The 22953-nt window shown below is 43.7% G+C and overlaps 1 protein-coding gene across 1 annotated transcript in view; it reads left to right on the top strand.

Moving 5' to 3' along the window:
- The first annotated feature begins 5013 nt into the window (after nucleotides 1-5013).
- LOC138981475 (probable E3 ubiquitin-protein ligase HERC1) overlaps nucleotides 5014-22953 on the top strand; it is a 108822-nt gene continuing 90882 nt past the window's right edge. Inside the window, exons 1-22 of the mRNA XM_070354404.1 lie at nucleotides 5014-5197; nucleotides 7291-7375; nucleotides 7906-8605; nucleotides 9648-9891; nucleotides 10495-10587; nucleotides 11015-11323; nucleotides 11938-12169; nucleotides 12467-12546; nucleotides 12704-12800; nucleotides 13143-13286; nucleotides 13484-13611; nucleotides 13968-14121; nucleotides 15335-15506; nucleotides 15999-16133; nucleotides 16576-16741; nucleotides 17495-17620; nucleotides 18522-18743; nucleotides 19185-19340; nucleotides 20124-20256; nucleotides 21146-21334; nucleotides 21901-22092; nucleotides 22617-22796. Coding sequence (XP_070210505.1) covers nucleotide 7375; nucleotides 7906-8605; nucleotides 9648-9891; nucleotides 10495-10587; nucleotides 11015-11323; nucleotides 11938-12169; nucleotides 12467-12546; nucleotides 12704-12800; nucleotides 13143-13286; nucleotides 13484-13611; nucleotides 13968-14121; nucleotides 15335-15506; nucleotides 15999-16133; nucleotides 16576-16741; nucleotides 17495-17620; nucleotides 18522-18743; nucleotides 19185-19340; nucleotides 20124-20256; nucleotides 21146-21334; nucleotides 21901-22092; nucleotides 22617-22796 — 3853 coding nt within the window. The 5' untranslated portion in view covers nucleotides 5014-5197; nucleotides 7291-7374. The remainder of the gene's footprint in view (nucleotides 5198-7290; nucleotides 7376-7905; nucleotides 8606-9647; nucleotides 9892-10494; nucleotides 10588-11014; nucleotides 11324-11937; nucleotides 12170-12466; nucleotides 12547-12703; nucleotides 12801-13142; nucleotides 13287-13483; nucleotides 13612-13967; nucleotides 14122-15334; nucleotides 15507-15998; nucleotides 16134-16575; nucleotides 16742-17494; nucleotides 17621-18521; nucleotides 18744-19184; nucleotides 19341-20123; nucleotides 20257-21145; nucleotides 21335-21900; nucleotides 22093-22616; nucleotides 22797-22953) is intronic.

Here is a 22953-nt window from a genome sequence, read left to right as displayed (position 1 = left end):
GTGCTCGATCGCGGACATTTTCAGCTTTGAAGGATATTTACGGGCAAATATCAATCGCTCCCTGACTTTTTATGCATCGAGAAACACATTTAGTCATCGCTGAATCAGTAGCTTACCTTAAATCCCGACATAAATCAAACAATACCTAGAAAACAGACAAAACTTGCCTTCACACGTGTCATGAGCGGCATTCGGCTTCTGTTCGGCATTTGACCTGTTATCCCCCGTGGTAGAGGCTCTAAACAAGAAAAATTAATAATAATAAAAGGCATGCATTACTTTGTGGAATGCGATATTTTTACATTTTTACATTTTTACAAATCGCGGTTTTTGGTTCGACGTGATTTGTAAAATGTTTTAACATTTTTACAAATCACGGGTTAACAAATACGCTCTTTCGTTGGAAGAAACACCGTACTTCGTCCACATTCATCATTTGTGAGCAGATTCATAATAGCAGTTGAGGCCGACAGAAATAAGTTCCAAAGTCCAAGACTAGTAAACACGTCATATAAATATCCTCATTAATATTATTATTATCATTTCGTATCTATGTATGATCTACATGTCTATATGTGGCAATCGGCGCGTCTGTATTTTCTCATAGTGCAATACTGACATGCCTATATGTGGCACTGAATCCCAGAATACTTGATCCACACATCAACAAGGCATTTCCCATACAGTGGTATCCAACTTTAAATTCCTCTAAACACTTTAAAAAATAAGCTCTTTAGATGATTGAAGCAGTTGTTATAATGGCGGTAAGTATCAAGACGTCACGTTATGAACAAAAAAAATGTGTCCCCAAATTAGACCACGAGGCCTTAACACGTGGAAGGGCGAAGGCTCTTAATAAGCGGGTTATACCATTCACTATGCATTCAAGCAAAAGGCAGACAGTAAACTGAGTCATTTCTATTTTTGACCATGTCGTCCGGTGGCTGGTCAGTTTCCTTTGCGTGGGTGCAAGGCAATTGTACGTACGAGAAGTATCCATGACATGTCAGGTGTGATTGTTGTCTGAGAGGTAATTGACAATGAGTAAAGTGTACACTTGATCACTGTTCTAGTGCTTGACCTCGACCTGGTTTGTAATTAATTTTATCTACCCCTTTTTGTGTCATCCTGGCTTGGGTTGGGTCAGTTGGGGACGGGGTTCGGGTTTGGAAAAGGTGGGGAAGGGGGGGGGGTAGCTAATGAAAGAGGCGTAGAAGAGGAGGAGAGGGCGTGTGTGTATATGTGTGAGAAAAAGACGGGTACTTGTGTCTGGTGTGTGTGTGTGTGTGTGTGTGTGTGTGTGTGTGTGTGTGTGTGTATCACGGTGTGTGTTTGTGTGTGTGTGTGTGTGTGTGTGTGTGTGTGTGTGTGCGTGTGTATGCGCGTGTGTGCTTGGTTGTGTTGTGATAGACTTACTATTTTGATATCGCTTCACACGTCTTGTAACTTACTACCGATGTATTGGTATTACATGATACAGAGCCGGTACACTCGAAGCCTGTTTTATGTCTGCACATGGCTGTTTACTGGCGAACACAAAAGACAACAAACACAACTTGATCAGAACGTTATAATTGTGTAACAAAATCATAGTAATGATAATAGTTTAGTGTTGTGTTTCTTGTTTTATGCAACGCCATTGTACTTTTTCTCATTCGTGAAATAATAAGGTTAATTGGGTTTGATTTGAATTGATTTGATGTTTGATAAAACTAGCATGGCCATACCACTTCTGCCTGTCTCGATCACACACACACACACACACACACACACACACACACACACACACACATATATATACACACACACACACACACACACACATACACACACACACACACACACACACCACCTTGAAAAAAAAAACAAAAAAACAAATGAACAATGAAGCAAACCAACAAACACACCAACCGTCCATCCGCCTTTCTAATTCTGTTTAACTTTGTGTATACAGTCAGGATTCCTTTCTGCATTCCAAATTCTCTTTTGTGTAGAAGATTTTGACTTTGTGATTCCTTTATTTGTTTGGTAGACTGCTACCTTTCCTGAGAAGGAATAATCCTGCTGAATTGATTTCGCAGATTGACAAAGGTGGCAGCCATGACATTAATTCTACATCAACAAAATGCGATTCTGCACCCCAAAAAATCAGATTGTTGCCATGGCCGGATACAGGAAGGAGGGGGGGGGGGGTTCCTGTTGCCCGGACCCCCCCTCCCCCTGGCCTGACCATGTACCGCCTCCAAGGGTTAAAAAAAAAATATATATATATAAAAACATTCATGACAAATATTTTTAGAATGCGACAGATTACACATGTTTTAATCCAGATTTCACACATTTTTAGGGGGGGGGGAGGCATGCCCCGGGACCCCCCTAGGAGGTTTGGGTGCTTCGCACCATCAACTAATGTACCCCTACCACAATTTGGAAATCCCCCCCCCCCCCCCCTCTCACCCAAGGTCCGGCCCTGGTTGCTAATTGGTATTGGTCAAAGTGGAAGGATGCTTTTATCACATGTAAAAGCCTTGACCGATTTGACGTGACCAGTGTACACAGAGTATGCAAGAAGGATGGACATTTAAGCGCCGCTCTACGAGGTCGATGTCATAAGACTGGCACTAGTCTTGAAAAGCTCATTCACGTCAGTGAAGAAGAACTGAGAGCTGAGAGGGAAGGAAGACAACTCTGTACCGGCCGACAGAGATTGCACGTATGACAAAACTACTTCCCTTTAAAGCAAGAGCCAGTGAATTAACACACAGAGAGCCTTGTTCAGGGCCGGACCAAGTTCGTTTGAGGGGGGGGGGGGGGGGGGGGGTTTCCAACTGAAGGCAGGGGTCCAAAGTCCACATTTTTTTTTCTCTGAGAGGTACATTGGATGGCCAGGGGGTAGGGGGGGGGTCCGGAACCCCAGGAATCCCCCCCCCCCCCCCCCCCCCCCCCCCCCAGGTCCGGCCCTGTTGTTCAAGTAGTAACATTACAAAGAAAGAAAAACTAACAAAACAAAACAAACAAACAAACAAACAAAAACAACAAAAATAGTCAACTTATAATGTTCAAGAAAACATCAAGTTTCTCTGAGTTTCTCCAAATCGTCGCAGCGCTGCGATACGACCGTCAGTGTGGCTGTCTAAAACAGACTCGAGGTAATGTACACTGCTACGATGTGAGTCAGGATTCTGACTCGGATGTTTTTAGCAAGACATCAACTGTGAGATAAGACAACGTGGCATTCAATAACTGGTCCTAAACCTACGAATCCAACAACAGGACATTTTGTATTGTCCGATTTGAGCGTGTGGGTTGTTTACGGGATCGACTCTTTTATATATTCTGATACATTAACATATACACTCACACGCACGCGCGCGCTCGCGCTGGGCACATGCGTAAACACACGAACACACATACACACACCGTGGCAGTGTGTGTGTGTGTTTGTGTGCACTGAGTGTCAGCCTGTGTATGTCACTGAGTGTGTGTGTGTGTGTGTGTGTGTGTCAGTGTAGTGTGTGTGTGTGTGTCCTAAGCTTTGCCCGCTGTGCCTCTTCCGATTTTTTAATTGATTCAATTTCATTAGGAATGGGGGAAAACGATGATCAAGGAATGAAATATAATGAAACACACACTGACACACACACGTGCACGTCCGCAGCTACATGTGACACTGACCTGCACTGACGGACAACCAAATGGCCTTCATTTTAAGTTTGGTCAGTCTCAGCCCGTCAGTTTCTGAAAGCGGCTCAGAATGACCGGATATTCAGTCAGATGCCCGACAAAACTTTCCCACACCTATCCGTCTGCAGTCACTTAACAAGGAATGCTTATTAAAACACTGAGTTTTGAAAGAACACCATGCGGCACACACTGACTGCACTGACTGGCCCGCGAGACTCATGCAGTCTCTCACTCTACCCACTGAATATGTATGATTTGGTAAAGGATATATACTTCATCTAAAATGTGATCTTTTATCATTTTGAGTGCACAATAAATAAATCACCCATTCCCTTAACTGCAGCAGTGTTGGACAACTTTCTGCAAATTGTGGAAATGCTTGTACGGTGATAGATAGGCTAATTACAGTCCGAATGACGGGTTACCGTCAACTTGATTTAGATACGGCCACCCTGATTCCTTCTTTCCAGAACATGTACAAATTTGAGGTAAAAATTGTATCAGAAGGTTCTGATCAATATAATCCAGTCAGCGGTTTGTCATATTGTGTCTCTGTTCATCTCTAAATTCCCACTGTCTTTTCACCCTCCCCTAAAAGCCTCCCATGATCACTTTGAGTTGTTTGCAATTGTTGAAATGTGTATGCACTAAAAGAACAAGACATTCCTCCGATAGGAAAAACACCCCCGTTGGTCAAAGGGAAATAACCATTCTCACTGCACCCATTCTCACTGCCACCAACTGAGAAGGTTATTTCCCTTTGACCAGTAATATGTTTATTCTCTATAAGTCCTTGTAGAATCAATCCACCAATAACTCCCTAACCGTGTGTTTGACTGGTCCCATTTTTTGTAAGGACCGTCTCAGGAATGTATAGAACGTGTTCACCAAGTTTGGTGACGACCGGTCCGTTCATTCTTGAGATCTACTTGCGAACACAAACACACAAATACCGCCACAAACACACAAACAAACACACAAACACACAAACAAACACATGGCGTAGGGCCCAGTCTGGGTAACACTAAATTATGTAGGACACAGCGACAAGCGATCGCCTCAGTCTTCGGCCTGCCGCTGCGGCGCAGGCAGCTTCTTTGCACTATGTAACACCGATGAAATATCCACTGCTAAGTGGAAATCAGCTTGTTGAGAAGTGAAATAAACAATAAATATCGAAAGCTAAAATCGCTGTACCCCAAAAAGTTGATGTCAATTAATATTATCTTTGGGTGAAAAAAGTCGAAAGTGTACAAAATACGCAACTAAGTCTAAGAATGGTAGCTCCTCTTTCTTATGTTCAAGGGAGATAAATCTACTTGCGAAAACTTCATCATTCCACAAACAAGCCGACTCGTAAAAATTGTGTATCATAATGTAGCTTTGGGCAGCAAGTGTTGTGTATTTATTGTAACTGCAGTGCGTCTTTTGTGGAAAACGCTTTGCAGTCTCCCGCATGTGCAAATCTTCTGCATTTGTCCCAAAGGCTGCTGAGTTTCCTGAGCCCTGACAGGTACGCCTGTCAGTTCCTAAACGACAGTTGAGTGGGTGAAAGTTGAACACTGTAACTAACTCCCTCGATCGGTAGCAAGGGAGTAGTAGGGTGCTAATACTGAAACAACAGCAATCTCGTTTATACATTAGCCCCACAAGTACTGCAATCTTAAACGTACAGGTTCTAATTTTGCACTTGAATGCATTGATGGCAGGCCATCAGCATTACTAGGACTAGTAATAGTACTAGTATTACTACTAGTAATATTACTCTTGATGTTTTTTAAAATGGTGGTGGCTGGAAGTGAAACGACTAGTCGGTTAACGTAGCCCCGGGAACTCAATACTAGCTTGATTTAGAGGTTTGTTTTGTTTGCCATTAGTGAAACGACTAGCCGGTCACTGTGGGAACTCAGTACTAACTACTACTACTAGCTTGATTTTGCATCATGAGGTTCCCTATTTTGCAATTAGTGAAAGTCAAAAGCTGTACACGCTCCGAGTGTCTACAGGATTGATGAGTCTGTATACACTCCGACAATGAAAAGCTCTGTTACAAATCTGTAGCCAATGAAGTGCCCCCTAACAAGTCGTTAGGAAGTAGCCAATGAAAAATTCTGAGACTCTGATGTATGGACTTCCGCTATCTCTTTTTCAGAGTGTCGAGGGTTGGCAAATAATGTACACTCACATAGTATACAACCGTTTCTAGGTCGATACACACTCCGAGTGTGTCCCAAACTCCGACAATAAATTGCCGTGAAGCATCAGTTTCATGTGAGTGTTTGTTTTTGTCTGTGTTTGTCCCCAGCGTTGACGGGCGCAGTGGCGTGGTGGTAAGACGTCGGCCTCCTAATCGGGAGGTCGTGAGTTCGAATCCCGGTCGCTGCCGCCTGGTGGGTTAAGAGTGGAGATTTTTCCGATCTCCCAGGTCAACTTATGTACAGACCTGCTAGTGTCTTAACCCCCTTCGTGTGTACACGCAAGCACAAGACCAAGTGCGCACGGAAAAGATCCTGTAATCCATGTCAGAGTTCGGTGGGTTATAGAAACACGAAAATACCCAGCATGCCTCCCCCGAAATCGGCGTATGGCTGCCTGAATGGCGGGGTAAAAAAACGGTCATACACGTAAAAATCCACTCGTGCTGAAAACATGAGTGAACGTGGGAGTCTAAGCCCATGAACGAAGAAGAAGAAGAAGTCCCCAGCGTACTTTGATACCATGAATCGAAAGTGAAGCGTACCTTCGCAAAATGGCGTCGAATGACGCTCCGAGTGTTGATGCGGTTCACTGCTAGTGTTTTCAGTTCACCCCGAAAATGTAATCTACGATACAGCAAAGGCCGTGCAGCATCATATTGTTTTCGTTTCTTTGTACTCTTATAATCAACTGCTCTGCGTTCCTATCGCAAAGTGGTGTCAAAGGCAAATTCGCTTCGCGACCGGAAGTTAACGCCGGAGTGTATACAAGATTCTGACTCCTGTATGCCGCGTGTTGTAGCCAGTGCGTTAGTGAAACGACTAGTCGGTTAACAGAGCCCTCGGGAACTCGATCAATACTAAGAATGATCTAGAGGTTCCCTTCTTGGACATTAGTGAAACGACTAGCCGGTTGACGGAGCCCCCAGGAACTCAGTACTAGCTAGCTTGATCTTGAGGTTCCCTATTTTGCCATTAATGCCATTATTTAGTGAGAGGACTAGCCAGTTAACGGAGCCCCCGGGAACTCAATACTAGCTTGATCCAGAGGTTTTCTTTTTTGCCATTAGTGAAACAACTATCCGGTTAACGGAGCCCCTGGGAATTCGATACTAGCTTGATCTAGTCAAGGTTCCCTTTTTTGCCATTAGTGAAACAACTAGCCGGTTAACTAAATATTCTGGGAACTAAATACTAGCTTGATCTAGAGGTTACCTTTTTTGCCGTTAGGGATTGTTATTGAGTTAATTACATTCGTAGTGCAGTGGATAGTGCTGTAGACCATGGTTTGCGGAGTTTGGGGGATCGATTTGCGTCGTCATTCCATTCTGATCATCGCTATGACAGTGTAGTGACGGTCTTAATCTCTTATGCTTTCCATTGTCATGGTTTTCCATCTTGTTTGTTTCAGGATCACCAGAACTGTAAGAGATTATGTACCTCCTACAGGAATCGGCATTTTAGAGAATCAGCCAGGTGTACATACACTGCAGCAAGTAAGTTTTGAACTGAATCTTTCAAAGACAGGCTGATGTTTATGCAGTGAGACAACATTAACAGTGCAAATCTGTCAATGACTCAGTGTCATTGTGTTACTACCAAACATTAATAGTAAACATTCATGATTGATATTGAACATTAGCAAATAATGCACTTTAAACGTTTGATAGTACCTCACTACCTGGGTGCTGCACTGGGTCTGAGACATTGCCACGTTTACTGTTTTACCCACAGATATTATATGTTACAGTTTACAGTACTCATCATGGACTGATTGAAAGAAACACAGAGTGTCAAGTCCAAGCATAAAATAATATAGTTTTCCCAACATATATGCAGACAAAACAAATGAGGGTGCTTCCTTGAAGTTTAAATGTGAATATCTAATTGCATACTTCCATATCTATACTAGATTGAGATGTATTTTGGGGGCTGTCCTTCATATCACCACTGGTTAGCGAACCTGGCGTAGACTGCATTAGTTTCATGTTTAACATTCTGGTGCCATGGCTCTTCCTTTTCTCAGTGAGTTGGCAGAAGAAAATAGCAGGCTGCAAGTGCAAGCTGAAGTGGCTGGACCACCTCAACAGTAGCTGGGTGACGGAGGACTGTGAATCCATCACCTATGCCCACGATCTCAACACCCTCTACTATCGTATCCTTGACAACAAGGAGCTGGTCCTCTTCCCGCCTCAGGCCATCAACATCGGCGGCCCAGCGCTGGCCGACTTTGACACAGATTCCGTGACGGCAGATGAGCAGGAGCACCTGCTTGATTCTTTGCACCTAAGTCAGCTTCACCTGGCGTCCATCGTCTACAACAACACCCCTTTCTCTCTCAAGCTGAAGAAACGGCAGCTGGTCTTGCAGAGGATTTACCACGCCGTCTCACACAAGTTCCACACCAGGCAGGACCTTTCCCAGGAGGCTGTGATCATGCCCGCTCTCAACAGCGCGCACGGAAGGGAGAGAACAGGGGCGTCGTTTGCGTGCGGCAATGATGCGCTCGTTGAACTTGGAGTCAAGACTGGGCTTTCCCTGCTCTTTGCCTTGTTTCGGCAAAACTGGACTCTTGCTCGTCAAGTAGGCCAGTTGTCATTCACAAATGAGGTGCTTCAGACTGCGATCATGACAATCTCATCTTTGCCTCCCCTGTCTCTGGCCAATGAGCATCGGCTGACGTCCCTCGGCACTGATGTCCTCAATCAGGTCACCCAGTTTCTCCGGTATGGAAAAGAAGCGAAATTCTAAAACTGCATTAACATTAATTGCATTATTACAAGCAATTAGGCTCAGAGTTGACAGACTACAAGTTTAATGCAATATGGCATTAACATCTAAAGTTTGGTATGTTTTTGGTGTTCTGATACACCTACCATCCCTAGGTAGTTTTCTTATAGGCTGTTATCTCCAAGACAACATGCAGTATGTTGCTGAGCTAAACAATTAATTAATATCAAGTTTAGAAGACTGAACTTTTAACTACCTGTCTTGTGGTTTTGTACGTGAAGTGCAGACATTTAAATTGAAACAAGTTTTGAGATCTGGACATGATTGTGTCCGTATACAGACGGACCCCCCCCCCCCCTTTTTCAAATTTCAGACTTAATAAGGAGAGAGTCTTAAAATGGGTGTAAATTTGCAGGCATTATGAACAAAAAATCTGAAAAAGAGAGGTCTTGAAATGAGGGGAGTCTTAAAGGTCCTTGTCTGCATTTTTATACCGAAATCGTCATTTGACCATTAAAATGCAGAGTCTATTATTTACAAATATCAACAATACACCCCCTTTCGATCAGGAAAGATGAAGCCAGTGTAGCCGTTTGAAAATTCATTGTAGTATTCCAGCGTAGTACTCATAGTAGGATATCCTTATTTGGAAAATGCCAAGCGCAAAACTCCTCTCAAATCCCGTGCGTTTAAAAAAAAGCGTGGACAGCGCTCCAGTGTCATACTGTTGCTGCACTTGTTTGGGCGTGGCTATAAGCATAGTGACATGAATTTGATTGGTCAGTATTTTTAGGCAAAGCACATGTTCTCAGCAAACAGAAAACAAAATATTGGAAGCGTGAGTCACGCTACCCAAAAATAAATCTTTTTTTACATATATTTTTTGTTCTATAATTTTTTTCCCCATGGTTCATTCATCATTTGACATAATTTTGTATCGAAATCTAACCATAAGATTATTGAAAAAAAGCAAAAATGTAGATGACCACCTTTAAAAGGCAGGTATTTATGTGTTACTTTTTCCTTGTCATCATACAGATCTGCAGCCTCTCCCACCAGTGGTTCTGACGCTACTGGTCAGCAGCTGGCAGCAGAGTTGATGCTGTCGTTGACGGCACAGCGCGGTCTGCTGCACTTCATGCTGGAGTGGGTGGACCTGGCGCTGCAGGTTGCTGCTGTTGCACGCCGTGAAGAGAAACGATCGGGAAGTCCGGAGGGGCAGCTTGGCAGGATCGGCCACGACTTCTTTCGCAAGATCCTGCTGGAAATGGCAAAATCAGCAGTGAGTCCATGAAAGTAGAGCTCAAACTCAAAAACTGAGTGTGTGTTTCCTTTACGTTGATGTGTGGACTGTCTTATTTGAATGACAGTTTCTACCTACTTTCATGCAACTGTTGATGGTGATAATGATGATCAACCTTTGGTTGTACAGTTGACTGTTTCTTCAACATTTTCTTGCTGTAAACTTACATGGTGTCACAAAATTATGCAGCAGTTTTTTTTATTAAAGTCTTATCATTTTTGTGTTTGTTGAGCTTTTTAAGAAGTACAATTTGATGACATTTGTATTCCATACTATTCTTTTTGGCTGCAGATATAGTTACCGTAAAAGTTGGCCTATAAGACGCACCTGAATACAAGCCGCACCCCCTGATTTTTAACAAAATTTCAGAAAAAAGAAGAAATTCCTACTTATTCTGCACTGGGTTATAAGCCGCAGGGGTCTGTTCATTAGAAAAAAGTCGCGGCTTATAGGTCGACTTTTACGGTAATAGATTTGCACATAAGTGGTAAACTTCAATTTGTGTGTGAATTGTGTGATCTTGTTTTGTATGGTTACTGATGCTGTGATGCTGATTCATATCCTGACAAATTATTTTCTTAGACTGGATCGCAGAGTCAGGGCTGGGTGAACCCAGGGGCAGGTGCAGAGGATTCCATTCCCATGCATGAGGCGGCGGTGCTTTTGATAGAAGAGGTAAGCTGTGCTTTGGGGTTTGTCGGCAGATATCTTGGTTTGTTAATGTATAAGCTTTGTAAGAAGCGTCTGCCTTTTGCTACAGGGAAGTTTTGGTGGCATAAAAATGTTTGTCTGGATACACTGAAGGGAGAGAAATCGTTATTGAGAGTTACACACACGCACACACACCCACACACACACTCATGCATGCACGCACACACACACACATACACACACACACACACTCACTCACACACACACACACACACACACACACACACTGTGACACACACACACAGCAAGGTGATGGGTCAGATGAAGTAAAATCCCCTTAGGCTCTGTTGAGGCATCAACACAGATAGTATGTAGAAAGTTTTGTCGCATGTTCGTATTTCCATGTGGCTAGCATTATACCTAATCCTACTTCTCTCTCTTTCCCCCACAGCTGCAGCAGCTAGCGGAAGACTACACCAACCGCTGCATCGGTCCCGACACCAACAGCAACCACCCCTCCTCCTCCTCCTCCAGTACCAGCACGTCCGGTGAGGGGGGGAGAGGAGGGGGAGGGGGGATCATCACCACGGCCAGACCCTCCGTCATCATGTCCATCTCGGGGTCAGGGCGCTCGGGGATTGGACGCGATGATTGCGAGGTGTACGTGTGGGGGAGCAACAACTCTCACCAGCTGGCCGAGGGGAGCCAAGAAAAGATCCTCAGTCCCAAACTGACCTCCTCTTTTGGCAGCGTGCAGCAGGTCTGTCTTTGCAGACATATTGCGTTTGGTTTTGTTGTGTGGTATGCGAAGGAGCTTTTTTACCTGCTCAACCTTGTTTACTTTGTTTGCTTTTGCTTTTCTTTGTTACTTGTTGATCCTGAAGATGCACTCAAAGGCAAAAATAGACGAATTCTGACATACCCCTCGCTGTGTTGTCTTTGTTAGGGGGAGGAAAGATCTCTCGTAAAGTTTTAAAAGTTTTTTTATCCCTTTTAGTTTGGCGCATATATGCCTTAGGTGTTTGTTCGTGTTACCAACTTTGTGAGGACTTTTGTCTAATTGAAAGTCTTATGCTGGTTGAAAATAATGAAAGAAATTCAAATACTTTAGCAATGAAAAGAGTGTTTCAAGTGTCAGCATATATAAATACCAATGTGCCAACAAACAGCTCTCTTTATTATTCAGTCATTTAGCCTTTCCTGTTGTTTCCATAACACTGCCATCCCCAAAACAATAGTCCTCTGTGTACATAGAGCAGATCTGTCTAAAGACTGATCTTGTGAGAAAGAAAGAAAAAAAAGAAAAGCACAGTTTTCTGCGTATTCCATGATTTGAAGGGCATTTAATTAACAAAAACATTATTTGTCTCCCAGATTGAAGCTGGCCAGTTCTGCACCTTTCTCATCCACAACGACCTGACGGTCAGTGCGTGCGGTAAAGGAAGCTACGGCCGACTGGGTCTGGGCGATTCCAACAACCAGCCCTTCCCCATGAAGCTGGTGTTCGATCCTAAACATGGAATCAAGAAGATCTCCTCCTCTAAAGGTTCTGATGGACATACGTTGGCGTTGTCTGTTGAAGGAGAGGTGTTCTCGTGGGGTGATGGTGAGTTTGGGCGTTGTCAGAATGTAGAAAATGTTGCAAGAGACTGAGAGTGTTGATGATTGGCAATTAAAATAAAGATGTTTTGGCAGCATAAATTGAAGTCGGGAAGCCTTGAATTTGTGGATATTTGCGGAGGAGCTGGCACTCATGCAGACACACACAGACAGGCAGACATGAACACTCAAAAACCCGTCAATAGGCAGGCAGACATACACACAAAATATTCATCATTACATGTACTTGAAATATTAACTATTCAGGCTACATCGTAACGAAAAATGCATGGATTATTTTCAGGTGATTACGGCAAGCTTGGTCACGGAAGTAACTCAACAGTGAAGACACCAAAGCAGATCCTAGGACCCCTTGTGGGAAAGGTAATGTCTCACACAATCTGTTCAACAAAAAAGTTAAAGTCTTGTCTCCCTTGTAAAGGGTGTTTTCAATGTCTGCTCTACACATTTGAATGATGGTTTCTTGCAAACATCAAGTGATGTTTTTGAGTGCTAAACGGGAGCGTTTCTTGTTGTGCAGAAGATCAAGTGCATCTCGGCAGGCTACCGTCACAGTTCAGCAGTGACGGAGGAAGGGGAACTGTACACATGGGGGGAAGGGGACTATGGACGACTTGGTAAGTGACAGTTGATATGGTTAATGCATGTTTAACTTGAGGTTTAAAGTTGCTGTTCTGAAGTGTGTCTCCTTATTTAAATGTTTGTCTTACCCGCATAAGCTGACAGCAGGATGGATGCAGTTTTGTCTTGTGCGCGCGTTTATGTGTGTGTGTGTGTATGTGTGTGTGTATGTATGTGTGTGCAGGATACATACAGTTTTGTCTTGTGTGTGTGTGTGTGTGCGTGTGTATGTGCATGAGTGCGCGCGTGTGTATGTGTGTGAATTTAACAGATGTAAGCCTTTGCATAAATGACTGTCTGACAAAGGTAATTCAAGAAATTTGATTTGTGTTATTCAGGCCACGGAGACAAGACATCGTGCAGCACGCCACGCCTAGTGAAGGACATCGGGGAAGTAGGTCAGGTGGCATGTGGCAGTGTTCACACTGTGGCCTTGTCTCAGGACGGCAAGACCGTCTGGTCCTTTGGCAGTGGCGATAATGGTAAGATCATATTGATAGTGTGATGATTGTATTGGTTCATTCATTTATACACGTCAGGTGTGTTTTGGTTGATGAGGTTACTAGTTTTATCTCAAGGAGTGGGATGGTTTGGGCTTGTATGCCTATTTATTCATCTTAGAATGTGTTTTTTTGGTCATCATTCTTTTCTGACTTGATTGGTTCACTTCTTGTTTCAGGGAAACTGGGTCATGGAGACATGAATCGCTACAACAAGCCACGTGTGATTGAAGCGTTCTCTGGCATGCACATCCGCAAAGTGGCCTGCAGCGGTCAGTCCTCCCTGGCCCTCACTTCCACCGGGCAGGTCAGTGGTTAACATAGACACCTGTAAATGATGCAGGTGTTTATAATTTTTATCCTACATGTGTGAGAGAGACTACCCATTACATAACTAAACCATATACTCACACGTGTGTATATCATGTAAATGAGGTCATGTCAAACTAGTCTGGCAGAATATTATTTTTTGCTTTCCCTTGTTTTTCCTTGCTTTTCAATAGAAACACAGAGGCAAGCTACAACATGTGACATTGTCGGCTTGGCTCAGTGCTTCTATGAAAACAAGGGAAAGACATTTTTCCACAACCCATAAACACTTTATAGAGTTATTTCCAAACATGGTCTATTTCAATTTGCATGAACCTTTTTCCTTGTTGACAGGTGTACGCTTGGGGAAGCGGGTCATGCCTAGGTTGCGGTCAGAGCGGCGTGGCAGAGTTCACCGCCCTGCGACCGCGTCTGGTGGAGGACTTGCAGAACATCCGTATAGTGGACATCTCCTGCGGTGACAGTCACTGTCTGGCTCTGTCCCATGGTATGTGTGCGTGTGTGTTTGGTGTGTGTGTGTTTGGTGTGTGTGTATTTGGTGTGTGTGTGTGTGTGTGTGTGTGTTTGGTGTGTGTGTATTTGGTGTGTGTGTATGTGTGTGTGTTTATGTGTGTGTGTTTGGATGGAGAGAGAGTACCTTTTCATGATACTGTACTTTTAAACAGTAACTAGTGCTTGCTTTTGCCTTAACTTTGGATTTTATCATGTTTTGAACAGTCTGATATTAAAGGCACAGTAAGCCTCCCGTAAACCATCACAGATACTGTCAGGCATTTACACACAGTACAAACACCCTTCCATTTGAACGCTCACCGAACGGGAACATCCTAGGTGCCCTACGTAAAGAGCGAGCAATTTTCACAGAATTAATTTTGCGGATTGTATCCTCACACAATTGGACCGTGTTGCGTTTTGGCGCTAGACCTAACTTTTAAAATCTAAATAATAAATTGACAGCTTGTTACACAAACATTCTTAAATCATAAAAGAATTCTTTTTTCGTCAAGACAAGATCAGTACAATTCGAAGTTTTGAAAGTTTGAAAAAAGATAAGCCCGGAAGCAGGGTCACGCAAGGTCGTGGTTCTCGTAGCAGATGACGGTTTATGCCTATCGCCAGTTCCTCTGAACAGTCAAAAGCCATCGCTAGAGTTCTTGTGAACCACAGCCGTTTGTTTTGTGCATAGTCAGAGGTACATAATAACGTGCTATTGCAGATAAGCTCACAGCGAATTACAAACTGACGACAACATTGTGAAAAAGGGAAACTGGATCACACGGGTTCACGATGGCTCAGGGGTAAGATAAACCACGCAAAAATAAATTCTTTGAAAATTGCTCGCTCTTTACGGAGGGCACCTAGGATGTTCTCAAGCGGTGAGTGTTTAAATGAAAGGGTGTTTGTACTGTGTGTAAAAGCCTAACAGTATCTGTGATGGTTTACGGGAGGCTTACTGTGCCTTTAATTTCTGATAGCCTGCTAACTTTTTGTTTGAACTTTAGAAGAAAACAATACACCAACAACAACAAAACAAGAAGGGAACATTTATTTTAAGTAAGTTTCATTCTTCTCATATTAATTGTTGGTTTGTCCACTTGAAAGACCATTGGGTAGAAGTAAGTGTGAATGTTTTGTTTTGTCAAAAATTACACATTCCAATAACTAACTATTGGTGTTTTTTTAATTTCTTTTCCTTGCAGACAATGAAGTGTATGCATGGGGCAACAACGCCATGGGACAGTGTGGGCAGGGCCACTCTCAGAGCCCCATCCCCAGACCGCGCAAGGTGGTGGGGCTGGAGGGGGTACCCGTGCAGCAGATCTCTGCCGGTACCTCCCACAGCGTTACCTGGACTGCCATGCCATCTGACAGGTCAGTTAAGGGGTATGAAATGGACTTCTTCTCGTAGGTTGAGTGGGACATTTTGTGGGTGCGGGGTTGTATGGTTTTGTTTGAAAATAGACTTGAATAATATTTGGGAACAAGGGAGTTTGGAGTGGAGTTATATATATGTGTATAATGCTAATAAAATTATCAGAAACAAGAACAAAAGTCACTAAAAAGAAGTTTGGATGAAAGGGAGGGTCAACGAGTTCATCCAGTTAAAAAATTTGAAGAGTTTATAAGGATAAAGTGAGAATTTAAAAGCAGATGATTGAAATGTGGAATGTTCACATTTGATGACAAAAAATGAATGGTCATCTCATTGAGTTTTTGTAGTTCACAGCCACATAAACAATCGCTTTAAAAATTGTTTATCTTGAATAAACATTCCGCAACCTATCTTTCAAAAATTTTTTACACCCTGTGTTGTAAAAAAGAAGAACTGGATGATGTTGAAATAATCATTGCCTTTGTCTGCAGACATGTCATAGCCTGGCAACGACCGTTCTGCGTGGACCTGCAGGAAGCCACGTTTGCCACACTGTGCAGCTTTCTGGAGCGATACTGTGATGGCTTCGATGCTCCGGAACCCCCTCCGCCCTTCACCTCCAGAGAGTACGGCAGCTTGAATTTCTTTCCAATCCATCACCTCAATTTAACTATAAGGAGTTACCTTACTCAGCTGCGCTAGACTGAAAAAGCCTCCCTTGTTACCAATAAAATGAGGAAGCTCAATCTAGATTTCTGTCAGTGTATCATTAGGGGGAGTAGAGTCTCCCCAGCTGGTAGTGTCCCTCCCCGTATGTATCCCTGTTCAGATTCATCAGTCCAGTTCTCGCTGTGTGTGGTACTTTTGCTTCCTGTTCATACTATTCAAATCTGTGATTCAGTTCTGCTGATATAGGAGCGTCTCAAAGTGTCGCTGCCAAATGCAGCTTTTATTGTCCAGTGACTCAAAAAATAATGGAACAGAGCTCAGCAGTTTGACAGTTTGTTGTTGTACCAGCGTTGCTGAGACAGACAGTATTAAACACTTTGGTTTCTTTGTTGTTTTCAGACAACATCACCACTTTGTGATGGTGTGCCTGCGTCTTTTGTCATCTCACCTGGCTTTGACCTTGGCCTGTGGCCTTGGCAGCGAAGTACTAGGGAAGCAGACCCAGCCACTGAGGAACCTGCTGTTCCGCTTGATAGACACTTCCATGCCTGACTGCATCCAGCAGGTGAGTTTGGTGAAGGAGTTTATGGTTGTCTGACAAGGAGTGTTAGACTGTTTGAAATACATTCTTGTATGGAAACCCGCTCTGGATAAGTTTCTGACGTAACAGTTCTTTTGCAAGATTCATTTACCACTAAAATTATGAATGCTTGGTTCAGGTATTTTTGTGTGTGAGGATGACAGGATATCTAAAGTTTTGTCACAAATAGCCACTGCAAAAGAAGGCCAAAAGCACTGAACCACAATAGAAAGATAATTTCTCAAACCTCTAATTGAGTCATGTTTCTTTGTGGTATGAAAAAGCAACTCTGGCACAATTGTTTGACAGTGGGTGGTATTAGTTATGTTCAAAGGACCTTTATGTTTTGGCGAATGAAGAGGTGCATACTGACTAATAAAAATGTGAACAAGATTTTGACAATGGGGGGAGGGGGGGGGGGGGTGTCCCAGTTGTGTCCTTCGTGTTTTGGAAAATAGCACAATTCTGGAAGTAACTGTGTCAGGTTTGTATGGGTTGTGAAAGAGTGAATACTCTTGCTTTTAGTGAGTCAAGCTTTCTACACATGCTCCTTGTCCACGTATTTCAGACATACCCCTTACCAGTGACTGGCCTAAAATGTCACATGGGAAAGTTTGACTCACTGAAAACAAGAGTATTCACTCTTTCACAACTTAAACATACCTGATCGGATTATTTCCAAACATTGACTATTGAGATGTGCGTACTGAGTGTGATAAATGTGTTTTACTGTTATAGGCGGTGTCGTCCACACTGTCGATTGGTGCGTGCCTGCTGCTGCCACCGCTGAGAGAACGCATGGAGCTGCTGCACTCTCTGTTGCCACAGGGGCCCGGCAGCTGGGAAACTCTCACCAGGGGGCAGGTGTGTGGACACTATTGCTCCCATTGCACGTACCTTCACCCCCTCACACTCTACACACATACACGCACATCCACACACACACTTTCACATACATGCACACCCACACGTGCACACTCACACTCACATGCATATAATTATGTAAACATGTGCACTTCCTGGCTTTAGTGTGGATTTTGACCAGTACATGTATCTTTGCTTCAAAGTGAGGGCTTAGAAAACAGTGGACCTCTCTTTTTAAGACCCCCCCCCCGCCCCACATTTAAGATTCTATCCCTTTTAAAATGCAGTGGTTTTTTTCTGTAAAATGACCCCTATTTATAGACCACTGCTCTGGGCGGGGATGTAGCTCAGTCGGTAGCGCGCTGGATTTGTATCCAGTTGTCCGCTGTCAGCGTGAGTTCGTCCCCGCGTTCGGCGAGAGATTTATTTCTCAGAGTCAACTTTGTGTGCAGACTCTCCTCGGTGTCCGAACACCCCCGTGTGTACACGCAAGCACAAGACCAAGTGCGCACGAAAAAGATCCTGTAATCCATGTCAGAGTTCGGTGGGTTATAGAAACACAAAAATACCCAGCATGCTTCCTCCGAAAACGGCGTATGGCTGCCTAAATGGCGGGGTAAAAAACGGTCATACACGTAAAATTCCACTCGTGCAAAAAACACACGAGTGTACGTGGGAGTTTCAGCCCACGAACGCAGAAGAAGAAGAAAACCACTGCTCTCTTAAGACCTGATTTTCTTAGAGTTGTTGAGGTCCTGTAAGGGGGGGTTCGGCCGTATTGGTAAAATAATGGGAATAACGCTGACTGGGTCAGAGAGAAAACCATTTGCCTTTTCTTTGAGGCATGTATGTCTTCCTCCTACACAAATTACCACTATTTTTGTGCGTGTGGTTTTTTCAGCGCATGCAGCTGGGCATAGTGCTAACCAGTCTCCAAGACAACCAGCATGTGGCCGCCGTGCTGGGTCTGACAGCGTCGGGTCTAAGTGGCGCCGACAACAACACAAACGAGGAAGGCACTGGTGACAACAGCCAGCCGGAACAGGAGCCGTCAGTGACACTGACACTGCAAATGGCTGAGAGGCTCATGAAAACCATCCTGCGCAACCTTGCGGCACATACTGTGAGTGTGACTTTGGGACAGAAGATGAAAATGATTTGTTGTTTTCAGAAAGAACTGAAGATTGGCTTTGAATAGTCTTTGTTTTGAGAGAAAAAGAGATTGTGTGGTTGTGTGTCTCAATGTCTGATGCATTTCCAAATTTAAACCGTCCTAACATTTTCAAGATTAAAAGGTTTTCAGGAAAGCTGACTGCACCATTGATAGAATTATAGTGTAGATTGTAAAGATGAATGTATTTTTCATTTGAAGGTTGTAAGGCAAAGACATTTTCTGGAAATATGGTATTAAGAATCAATTGCTTTTAGGCAGAATGGTAATTTGTATGAATATGTCTTTAGTTTTACACCTGCAAAGTTCTTGAACATTTGATATGAAGAGTCAAATGTTGGAAAAATGGCAAAATGCAGAAGCTGCTTTATACTTGTGTTTTGTGATACACAGGAGCGAGTGTTAAGCGAACTAGAGAAGAATGCTGACAAGGGGACGTTATTGTCAACACCAGCCGAGTCATGCCCCCCGCCTCACCTTCACAACTTGCTGTCGTCACTGCAGAAACACCTCCTTGCCTACTGCCTCAATAGCAAGAACGAGCCGATGGTGAGTGAAATTCATCAAAGAACACACTACAACACAGCAAAACCTTCCTTTTATGACCTTGAAAACTCGGAGAAAATCAGGTCTTAAAAAGGATCAATCAATCAATCAATATGAGGCTTATATCGCGCGTATTCCGTGGGTACAGTTCTAAGCGCAGGGATTTATTTTTTTATTTTTTATTTTTATTTTATGCAATTTATATCGCGCACATATTCAAGGCGCAGGGATTTATTTATGTCGTGTGAGATGGAATTTTTTTACACAATACATCACGCATTCACATCGGCCAGCAGATCGCAGCCATTTCGGCGCATATCCTACTTTTCACGGCCTATTATTCCAAGTCACACGGGTATTTTGGTGGACATTTTTATCTATGCCTATACAATTTTGCCAGGAAATACCCTTTTGTCAATTGTGGGATCTTTAACGTGCACACCCCAATGTAGTGTACACGAAGGGACCTCGGTTTTTCGTCTCATCCGAAAGACTAGCACTTGAACCCACCACCTAGGTTAGGAAAGGGGGAAGAAAATTGCTAACGCCCTGACCCAGGGTCGAACTCGCAACCTCTCGCTTCCGAACGCAAGTGCGTTACCACTCGGCCACCCAGTCCAAGGAGAGAGTCTAAACTGGGGGGTCTTAAAAGGGGGTTTCTACTGTCAAAAAGGACTTGACTTACACTTATGATTAAGAATGTCAAGTATTGTTGATCAAGCGCAGTTACCTTGGCTTTGTCTTTCAGATTTGGTTAAGGTTATTAACATGCCTGTTTATGTGCAGGTGCAGACAGTAGCCAAACACCTGCAGCAGCACCTGCTCCTGTTGCTACCTGTGTGTGCGGAGATCGTCAAGCTGGCCACCTCCATCATCAACAATCAGGCCAGCAGCCCAGACTTCCACAGCCAGCTAGAGGGTCAGTATAACGTGTACATTACTCAACATGAAATGTATCACGATCTCAGGCACGCAGAACCCATAACATGTCCTCCCGACATCCACACCTAGCTAGAGGGTCAGTATAACGTGCACATTACTCAACATGAAATGTATCGGGATCTCAGGCACGCAGACCCCATAACATGTCCTCCAGACTTCCACAGCCAGCTAGAGGGTAAGTATAACGTGCACATTACTCAACATGAAATGTATCACTATCTCAGGCACGCAGACCCCATAACATGTCCTCCAGACTTCCACAGCCAGCTAGAGGGTAAGTATAACGTGCACATTACTCAACATGAAATGTATCACTATCTCAGGCACGCAGACCCCATAACATGTCCTCCAGACATGCCCCACCTTTGCATACCTGAGAAACAAATTCTGGGGAGTCCGGCGGAGTCCCGGTGTCGAACTGTAGACTTCATCTCATCAGCAACCTCGACGGTCTAGCATGGCGACAAGAATGCAGAAGAAAAAGAAGAATGATCACAATCTGTATCATCAACTGCATATAGGTTGACGGTAGGAATATCAGCCAGGTAGCAGATATAACTTCAACAGTCAGTCTATGGGTGAAAGAGCAGAGGCTGCATTATCACCTATTTCGTCACCAACTATCAGCTAGCAATGGGCACACGCTCTGTGTTGCTTAGCAGGGGCTGTATTGCTACTTTTCTTATCACTAGCATTCACAGTACTTTCACCATTAGCTAGAAGCTGGCAACACTTGTTGAATGAACTTCTTCCTTACTGTTAGATGAGCTTGTTTTAATTAAAATGTTTCAGGCACTCTTTGGAAATCGACACTTAAGATTCATGTCTTATTGCCCTTAGCTTTTTTGCTGTCTCGCTGTTTTCAGACCTGTTGCTGCAGTCGCCGGCAGGAGAGATGCTGACACACATCATGACAGCTCTGGTGGTGGTGCCTGTGCCGCTGGTGGTGCCGGTGCTCCACGAGGTGGTGGCCCTGCTGCCCTGTCTTGACACGCTGTGTCGTGCGCTGCCCTACACTCTGCGTCTGGAGATGGCCCAGCTGGAACCCTCTGACAGTGAGTAGACCAGATTGTGTCCTGCTGTCTGTCTGTGTCATGCCAGTAATCCTTTCATGAAAACAGAGAGCGTAGGCGTATGCAGCCTTAAGCAAACATGGATGCTATCACATTATGATGCAGTCATAATCAATTGCTACAAAAACCAATGGAAGTATGCTTATCACTGATGTAATTTTGTAGCCTAATTCTCTCTTAAAACCACTATTAGGCAGATATTCTGCACTTAGAATAAGACATAAGATTTAGTGTTGTCCATAAAGTGCATGGAAAACTGTTCTTTGACTGCTCTTTAAACAAATGATTACCTAAAACCAACAAAGTATGCTATTTACACCAGAGAAAGGTTATCAGGTTCATCTCTTCCTGGAATGGCTGGTGCAAACTCTTGATGTTTTACACCCTCAGATATGTTTTTGCTCAACTTTCACCTAGTGGCCCATTAGACTGATAGCTTCCATATTTTCACAACTATAAGGCGCAGCATTTTCCCCTTAACTTCAACCCCTGTACCCTTTATTCCAAAAGTACCCTGTATATGACTAATCCAATTCTCACCATTACAGGAGGGGAGGACCCACAGATGTTGCCGTGGGCCTGGATGATGGACCTAGAGCGTACCTGTGGCCTTCTGATTGGTTTGTGCATCGGCAGCATGCTGCATGGGCCTCCCATGATGCCCTGCGAGACGCACAGCTTCTCCTGGCTCTCGTCCGTACTCTTCAGTAACGGCTTGCACCTTTCTGTCAAACAACTAGGTGAGGGGGGTGGTGTTTTTTTTATATGTGATATTCTCAAGTTAAGGTTATTTCTGGAAGAGAAAAAGGTGACCTCCCCTTACCCCTCTGAACACAAAATCAGACAGAGTGAGATTGTTTTTGATTGGATGGAGATTTGAAAGACAATGGAAATACACTGAGTATTTTTGTTCTGTTTTGTTTTGTGGGGATGGGGGGGATGGGCATGAGGAAAACAAATGGATTGGATATTGTTTGAAGTTACAAAGATATTGAGTTAGTTGTTGCAGAGCTTTCTGGTAGTTATGACTATTATACCAGAAGACAAAGATACCAGCCTTTATAATTTCTGGCTTTGTCTTTTCAGTAATATGATTTGAGTGTGTGTAGGTGTGCGCATGCGTACAGAGCATGTGTCAGTCAGTCTGTCTGTCTGTCTGTCTGTCTGTCTGTCTGTCTGTCTGTCTGTCTGTCTATATGTCTGTCTATCTGTTTGTCTGTCTATGTGTGTCTAGTTTGACATTTTCTACTTGTTACTTTTGCAGAGAAAGCTACAAGCAGCGTTTGTGAGAGCATGGAAGAGGGTTACTCCGAGCGGCGTCATCTTGACATTGACTTGAGCGTGGAAGGGGCGATCAGCAAGCTGCTTGATCTTGGTCTAGGGGTGCCCTCCCCCTTTACCACTAGATCCCTGAACATGATGCAGGGCTATGCTTTGGACCAAGGCAAGTCTCTCGTGTGTTATGGAACTGCTGGTTCTTAGTTAGAAACTATAATTCTGGTTTGTGGAATGACATCAGGGAAGGAGAGCTGACAGCAATAGTGTAAGGTTATTTATTTGGTATGGTAGATATTCAAATTGAAAGCTGATACACAAACCTT

Source organism: Littorina saxatilis, linkage group LG1, assembly GCF_037325665.1.
Source record: "Littorina saxatilis isolate snail1 linkage group LG1, US_GU_Lsax_2.0, whole genome shotgun sequence".
Classification (NCBI taxonomy): Eukaryota; Metazoa; Mollusca; class Gastropoda; order Littorinimorpha; family Littorinidae; genus Littorina; species Littorina saxatilis.
Note: the sequence above shows the minus strand (reverse complement) of the source record. Positions and strands in the feature narration are given on the sequence as shown.